An 8,713-nucleotide genomic window follows, 5' to 3' on the forward strand; every position below is an offset into this window, starting at 1 on the left:
GAAAATGGATGAAAATACGAGAGAACGGATCTTTACAGAAAAAAAGGAAAATATGAGGGAACAGATCTTTACAGAAAAAAAGGAAAATATGAGGGAACAGATCTCTACAGAAAAAAACTGAAAATAAGAGGGAACAGATCTTTAAAGAAAGAAAAAAAACGAAAATAAGAGGGAACGAATCTTTAAAGAAAAAGTATCAAATAAACATTCATGACTCATGACAGTACATGTCTATTGACTATTAAACATCATTTAACTAAACATTAGTCTAGAAAATCAAAGCCCTTGTTACTGGCCATTTAGATCGGCAGGAAACATGTAAATTGAAGGCCTAACATCTAAGATACCAGGTCTTGGTATTACACTGGGTCACGATCATAAGCACTAGGCCTACTAACAGGATTCTGGGGATTGTCTACAGACAAAATGATGACAGGTGTGGTGGACACAGTACGCGGTCTCGTATATGCGATGCCAATTAACCAAAGCAACACTTAGGTCATAAAACATACACAATGACTTACCGTACAATATAACAAACACAGCCACAGTCGACTGTAGACACCGCTAAATTATGGAGCAGGCTAACATAGCAGCTGACATCCAGGTTGTGTGACCTAAAAGTGCACCGGAAATAAACTTGTAAACGAATCACGCTGTCGTGTTATATTGCACACAACAACTGACAACTTGCTTTAAGGTCACAAATTACACGTATGAAATCAGATGAATATTCTTCAAGCGTTTGAAGTCTCAACCTATAACAGAACACCAACCACCACGGAATTCCAGGACCTCGAGACATTCATGTTAGTAATAAATAAATTAAACTCACGCAACGAACGTAACCAGACGAGGTGGCCGAGTGGTTAAGGCGATGGACTGCTAATCCATTGGGGTCTCCCCGCGTGGGTTCGAATCCCATCCTCGTCGTCGGATACTTTTTATTTTCCTCCTTAATAACTTGATCGCTTTTCCTCCTGCACTACTTGCAAAATATATGTTGTCCTTTAATAATCCACAAATTGACACTCATCCCGTCAGACAAAAACAAAAATATAACTTCCATCAAAGCTGTCATTTCAAAGAGAGTATGTTATTCTGATGTAATGGCAAAACCAGAATACAATTTATATTCGTTATCATATCCTGCTGATCTGTCACAACCTTACTTAATAGCCATTACCATATATCTTGTTTGTCTGCTGCTGGGTATTACACTCTTTGGACATCCACCAGGGCAATTTTGAGAACCATACACTCCAGATCTTCACATTAGGTCATGTTTGCCAAACCTCTATATATACCAACTGAACTATCACTATCCCTATTAAACAGCAAATTCATGCAACACCAAGAACAACTTGGAAATGTAACTTTCAAGATGACCACTAATTTACCATCTTGATCTTCCTATCAGATCCAATTTTCATATGCTCAGAAAAGTAATTAAGAGGAACCAACAAAGAAACATTCTTCTATTTGTTATCTAAGAAAAGAAGTGGACTAATGGGCCTGCATCACACACTAATTATGCATCTTAAAAAAGAAGACTTTGTAAAATCACCAAATCTACAACCATGAGAGTCCATTTCCTGAGCACAAACATTATCATCAATTTGGCCTCTTGGTTATTGACAAAAAGTTGTTTCAACATTTTATAACATTTGACCCCATGTGACCTTGAAAGAAATAAAGGTTATCTATTTTATCAAATTTGGCAGCCCAGCATCCCAGCATGCCTCAGATCCAATACCAGTATCCTGGTCATTTCAGTTATTGAGAAGTCAGTGGAAGATTTTATTACACATCCGACACCTGTGGCATTAAAAGAGAGTAAAGGTAGCTCATTTGAACAAACCTAGTAGCACTTCATCCTAGCATGCCACAGACCCAATATCAGTATCCTGGGCCTTTGGTTATTGAGAAGAAGTTGTTTAAAGAGAAAAGGATGCAAGATGCCGTACCACAGCAAAAACTCACTTATTCTTGTTACCGGTGAGCTAAAAAGAACTATATAAATGGTACATGAATGTTAGAAATGATTCCAATCAGTCTCCTGCACATATTAGGACCATAAAGAGTGAAGGCATCAAAAAAATTTGAGAACCACCACTTGGGAAACTATAGAACTTCTTGAGAATAATGGAGTTGTGTAGGACAGATAGTTCAATAACTGAAAGACAGACCATAGTTGACAGATTTTAGACAGAAGTAATTTGAAAAGCTGACCAAATAATGATGATGGGTAAAATGGTAAAAAGCAACTCTGGAAGCCAGACGTTTTTCAAGAGCAGTATATTCTTTCACCTGGAATGCCAAAATGCCATTGTTGTTGTTTACATTAATCATCCCTGATGACTCGGATGGAAGTAAATACCAGATAGTAAATACCAGGCACTCACATGGTTAATAATGCTGAGAAATAAGCCATGGAACTCATCCACATTACTTGGAATTTCTGTATGAAGTCCATGAGGAATCTTGAGAATTCTTATCTGGCCAATTCACCAAGAACAAAAACAAGTATTTTTTCACGAGTATTAATTTTTATTTGTACTTTATCTAACTGTACAATACCTATATCAAACCAACTCTACCAGAAGTCTTATCACCTTCCTCCTTTGATTACTGAACTGTCCTTACAACATTGTTATCTATATTACATGTCACATTTTTGTTTTTCTGAATTCTACTATCATATCTATATGATATGAGACATCAGTACCGGTATAATTATTTCTGGTGGCACAGTGGAGTGGGTGACAATAGATTCCATACCAATGTCTGACAATAGGGGAGGCGGGATGGATACAGATGTGTGACAATTCCATACAGATGTCTGACGAGAGGAAATGGAGGGGGTGAGTGACTACTGTCAGACATTGGTAGTGAATTCTATTGTCATATTGAGACACATTTTTATATATATACAACTAGGTCTCTCCTCCAACAAAAATATTAACAATAGTCCAAGTATACTAGATTTGACAATATTTGGAGTTTAATGGCATCAATGTGATGGCTTAACTTTGATCACAATATTTATAATTCTAGGATAAAACTGTATCATATATTTGCATTGATAATAACAAATTCTGTGTCATAACAATACATGTACAGTCAAACCTGACCAAAAGGCTACCTCTATGTGTACTGTAGCTAATACTTGTGCATATGTATGACTGCTGGTTGAGACTAACAAAGAAATGTAATTCAAAGTAATCTATATAACAGCAGAAAGCACCCATTACTTTTCTCTGCTCCCACACGTGGCCTTTATACACAGAGCTCGTTACTTTTCTCTGCTCCCTAATGTGGCCTTTATACACAGAGCTCATTACTTTTCTCTGCTCCCTAATGTGGCCTTTATACACAGAGCTCATTACTTTTCTCTGCTCCCTCATGTGACCTTTATACATAGAGCTCATTACTTTTCTCTGCTCCCTCATGTGACCTTTATACATAGAGCTCATTACTTTTCTCTGCTCCCTAATGTGGCCTTTATACACAGAGCTCATTACTTTTCTCTGCTTCCTAATGTGGCCTTTATACACAGAGCTCATTACTTTTCTCTGCTCCCTAATGTGGCCTTTATACACAGAGCTCATTACTTTTCTCTGCTCAATCACGTGGCCTTTATACACAGAGCTGAGTGTATTTGGAGTACTTTCAACATCAATATAGTGGGTATGCCACCATCACTAACAAAATTTTGAGTTCTGAACCAACATCAATATTCTCACTTGTAACATCACTGCTGACTGTCTAGCTTTATATATATGTAAAATAGAGTAGGCCACATGCTGAATTAACAGCTCCTACCTGGATATTGGAAAATAGATTTTTTTGTATAAAATTGACAGTGCAAAAATTACCAATAGGTATCCACAATATTTTCAAAAACCTTGGCCAAGAAAATAAAGAACAGTAAATTAGAAAAAAGCTTACAAATAGAAAGTAAAATATAACTCCTATCAAATACTCAAAAACGAAGATAAATCAAAAATTAAAAGTCACCTTTCATTACAGACTGTGTGCATCACATTTAATAAATATAATAAAAAATGGCAAGAGGAGATAAACTTAAGTAAATGTATGAACAATTCATAGACGATTATGGTACAGAAAAAAATATCACAAAGGTAAAACTACCAAAGGTATGTAGCAAATGTTAGAAGTTCTGGTATATAAGGGACTTCAAATAAACTCACAAAATAATATAATAAATATCAGATGTTCCCTTTTAATAGCCAGACTTATTACACAATGTGGTATATAAATGTTTATAAGTAATAAATTACTCAATGAAACAGTATGGAACAATTGAAAATATCCGTCAATTTAAATGTAGAATCATTTAAGTCACAGACAAAATTTATCAACAATGGAAATTTCGCAGTAGGTTCCAATGCTAAGTCTTCCAAGCTATTTTATCCAAATGTTTTGAAGCAGGAAAGAATAAAGAGAGAATATATATATAAGTGTGCAAGATTTCAAAGGAACTGCATAAGTACTAATTTATAAATTACCATTAATGCAACATTGCAGCCAAATGGCTCGATAGTCTGAACAGAGTGGCTCAGTTCAATGTCATCTCTGTATTAGGTTAACATTCATAAATAGACAATATTTTAAAACCCTAGTGATACAGGATATGCCTAAAAACACAAGTACAGCATAATATCAGTTCTATGTTGTCCCTGAAGTGAATTACAAGTGTTCTGATTTGTTGTACTTCATCATGGAGTCAAAATCCTTGTAACTGACTCGGCCGTCTCCATCTCTGTCTAACTCCCTACATTAATATAGCAAAAACAATACATAATACATCATGTTAATTTTGTTAGTTTTATGACAAAATTACAACACATTGTTAGAGCCAAAAGTGGTTTTACAATATGTATGCTTATATTTGAAAATTAACTCACATGCTCTTTAGGGCTTTTAAAAATTAAGCTATAGGTTACAAAATGTTGCCTGTCTAATCATTAACTGTAATGATGTCAGCCTTGCATGATGTAAGTACCTGAAAGCAGACTGGATACTGTGGTTGGGAATATGGGGTGCCACACAGCTGACAGCTTTCTCCAAGTCTTCAGCAGTCAGAAAACCATGACCTGGTAAAACAGTCATAACACACAGCAAGTTTGATTAAGTGTATAACCAACACCAACTGACCACAAGGTTAAGCGCTATCTTATCTTAAAATCTGGATTCCAAATAAGATCATGTCAACTAGAAAATTCCAGGGAGATAATTCTAATTCCAGGGAGATAATGCTATCACAAATCACAATAAGTATGTCTTTATAATAAGAAATCCAGTTGCTAATGTAAAATGTAGCCTACATAATCATGTGACATAGTGGACAATGCAACTGAAACTCTTGGGATATTTTTTTGTTTTTTGTTTTAAAAATACATTTACAAAAGACAAACTTTCATAAATACAGTCAAAGGATGAGTTTTTTGGTTCACAAGAGCTCTGTTACAGTAAGTTATCTCCCCTGCATCACCCAACGAACTTACATTGTGAATCAAAAGCCATGAAAGTATGTCTGATGTCTCCATCTTTGTCAGCCTTGGATATTTTCTCCGTCATGGCTGACATGAACATTGGCAGACTCAGTCCTAGAACATTAATTACACCATAACTTAACCAGAGATTATATATCTTTTGCAAAAGCTACATTGAATTGTAGCTCAATTAACATCTTTCACTTATTCAGTGGTACATTTAATATTTTGTCATCTAATTATTGTTTTGCGTTTCTGCATAAAAGATAAATTTAAACTTAAAATTAAAAAAAAAAATAATAAAAAATAATGACTTGTATATCAAATCAATGAGACTCCAGATTGTATGTTAATATTATGCTCCACATAAAACATCATCTGACTTACCTGTGTTGTCTCCATAACTCTTCATCAAATGATCGGCTTCAAGCTGGAAAAATAATTGTTGATTATATAATCTTTTGATCACAAGTTCTATACCTATGTAGGCTACATGAGATCATAATTGATCACATGTCTATTTTTGAGAAAATATATTACTGTATTTATAAGAGCATTTCACTACATTAATGTCTTTCAGTCATTTTGTTTTTCTGATCAGTTTCAAAATTGCAACGGCATAACTAGGAACCAAAAGAAACATACATGTGAAATTCAAGAAAGAGCAATAAAAATCTTCCTTAAACAAAATTTGATACAGCCACCTATCAAACATTTTGTTTATCCAACCAGACAAAAAAATCAAAAGAGCAAAACTATCGACCAAGAAATAGGAATAACAAAATTGTTTAAGACTGGCTGATGACAAATTTTGTTTACTGTATGCCTATTATCTCAGCTACAATCATAACACAAAATAAAAAGTAAACAAAAACAGTTAAGGAACACATTACTTCACATCAAATTGTAAGCTGTATTTGTGTTGGAATTTGGCTAAAAATGAGCGATTCTGAAATGATCCTCAAATAAAACAGTATGGATAGAAAAGCTAAGATTCCAATAGAAAAATAAGCTACTTTATCATCATGTTTAGTATATATGTATTTTCTTAGGTCCTTTTTAACAACCCACACATCTAATCCTTTTTAGAAAAAAAATACAGGAAAAGGCTTTAGGGGGATGGACAGTGTAGTACCTGCAGTTTTGGCCACAGGTAGGATGAACAAAGATGCCACTTAAGGTTTTAACCATAAGAAGGACGGACAGTGAGGCGACTAAAGGCTTTAACCATAGAAGGAATTGACAGAGTAAGTCACTAAAGATATTATTCAGAGACGTTAACCAGAGGAGAAATGGACAGAGAGGCATCTAAAAGCTTTAACCATAGGAGGAATGGATAGAGAGGTGACTAAAGGTTTAAACCATAGAAGGAATGTACAGAGGCCACTAAATGCTTCAACCATAGGAGGGATTGACAGAGTAGTGACTGAAGCTTTGACCATAGGAGGGATGGACAGGATGGCAAATAAAGATTTTAACCAAAGGATGGATGGACAGGTAGTAACTGAAGCTTTAACCATAGGATGGAAGAACAAAGTAGTTACTTAAGTTTAACCATACAAGGGATGGGCAGAGAGGTTACTTAAGGATTTAAGCATGGGAAGGATGGACAGAGCAATAACTGATCCTTAGGAGAGATGGACAGACAGCCCACTAAAGGTTTTCAAAAATAAGTGGGAGGGACATAGAAACAACTAAAAACTTTAACCATAGATGGATTGAAAGATTGAGGTGGACAATGTATGCAATATTGAAATGAAGTAGATAAAAAATATTGAAAAAATCCTTCAATCAATTGATATTAAAACAATTGGTATGTTGACTGAGGAGATATGTTATTCTTATCAACTATTATGATCAATGTATGCAGCTCCAACGAAAGTCTGATGAATCAATCATCAAAAAACTTTTAAATTGATTTTTGGAAATCTCTGTAAAGAAGCATTGCCTTAGATGGTTTGTATCCAAATATTTCTGCTATAGCTATCTTCAAGTCTTCTCTGCTTAAAATCCCCTTGCCTCCAAGATCCACTTGATGGAAAACCTGAAAAGGAAAAACATTTGTAAAATGTCTGCCACATTTCTCTTAAAGCAGGCTTATACATTCTTAGAGTACCTAATTAGGGTAAGGGTGTATGCCTTAAATTTGTTAATTTGCTGAGTTGCCCCGTCAACAGTCAGGATCATTTTTAGGTAATGGTCTCCAAGCAGTTGTGGGTGGTTACTAGCTACCTTTATAAACAACATATGGGAGGTCCACATGCCATCCTGAAAAACTGAGACAGTACAGACTGTTCTACTTTTGAAGTTTCTTAGAAACACAGCAATTGCGTATAAACCTGTATATATATTTAAATAGCCTTAATTACCGTCTTGCAATTTTGAAAGAACAAGGGGAAAACACACTCCTGTTGATTGCCCTGACCTGGAGTCGAAGCTGGGTCTTCTACAACTACCAACTGAGCAAAAGAAGCATACTCCATCAGCTGAGTAACAGACTATTTTCACTACTGTGTAAAAGCAATTCTCCTGTTACACAATATATCACGTTTTAACTCATACTTTAGTCTATATCAGTATACTATTTCTGTCAAGTACTTATTTTTGCTGAAATCTGTTAAGATATATAATCACCACAATGATAATGTGCATGCAATTTATAAAGTTTCCATAGGCCTAGATAAAGGGATCATATAATTAATCAAACACTGTACATTAAAATTTCCAAAACCAGTATTTCGTGTGTTTTATATAAATAGAGCAGGATTTTGCTGTCGATGCTAAAGAAGAAGATGAAATTAATTAAGGCGAATAAAGTGGATATACAGAAGGTAGGAACTGAAATGATTCTCGTGAAATCTAACTTCTCCCTTCGATTTTGATATTTACAGACGACAGGAGTCGTTTTTCTTCTTTCGTCAAGTCCTTCGGCATTGTTTTGTAGCCATATTGTCCAAGGTCAAATCCAGTCCGGCTACTCATTACAAACGATCACTTGCATTGTCTAGCTCATAGAAAACATTTCTTGGGGCAGAAAACCCTAAAGCTGTTTTTGTGGACAACCTGACAGGTCCTTGCAAGGAAATTCCTTGGGTATCCCCGGAAGTAGTTTTTCATTGGCTGACTATAGTCATGTGACTTAGGTAATTAACAGCCAGTCGGATGGGAATAAATTTCAATATGGCTACATAGAT

General features: G+C 35.2%; 1 protein-coding gene and 1 non-coding gene across 2 annotated transcripts; one reads left to right on the forward strand and one right to left on the reverse strand.

Moving 5' to 3' along the window:
* The first annotated feature begins 851 nt into the window (after positions 1-851).
* Positions 852-933, forward strand: Trnas-gcu (transfer RNA serine (anticodon GCU)). Its single transcript has one exon. It is a non-coding gene; the product is annotated as a tRNA-Ser (tRNA).
* Positions 934-2,529: 1,596 nt separating this feature from the next.
* Positions 2,530-8,576, reverse strand: LOC132557066 (EF-hand calcium-binding domain-containing protein 11-like). The gene is made up of 6 exons (XM_060221549.1): positions 8,409-8,576; positions 7,468-7,563; positions 5,907-5,949; positions 5,532-5,633; positions 5,030-5,120; positions 2,530-4,798 (listed from the first exon to the last, which is right to left on the reverse strand). Exons 1-6 carry the CDS (start codon positions 8,499-8,501, stop codon positions 4,714-4,716), a joined length of 510 nt encoding a protein of 169 aa, XP_060077532.1. The 5' UTR covers positions 8,502-8,576; the 3' UTR covers positions 2,530-4,713.
* Positions 8,577-8,713: the final 137 nt, after the last annotated feature.

Source organism: Ylistrum balloti, unplaced genomic scaffold (assembly GCF_031769215.1).
Source record: "Ylistrum balloti isolate Yb309-2 unplaced genomic scaffold, AGI_CSIRO_Ybal_v1 Utg370620, whole genome shotgun sequence".
Classification (NCBI taxonomy): Eukaryota; Metazoa; Mollusca; class Bivalvia; order Pectinida; family Pectinidae; genus Ylistrum; species Ylistrum balloti.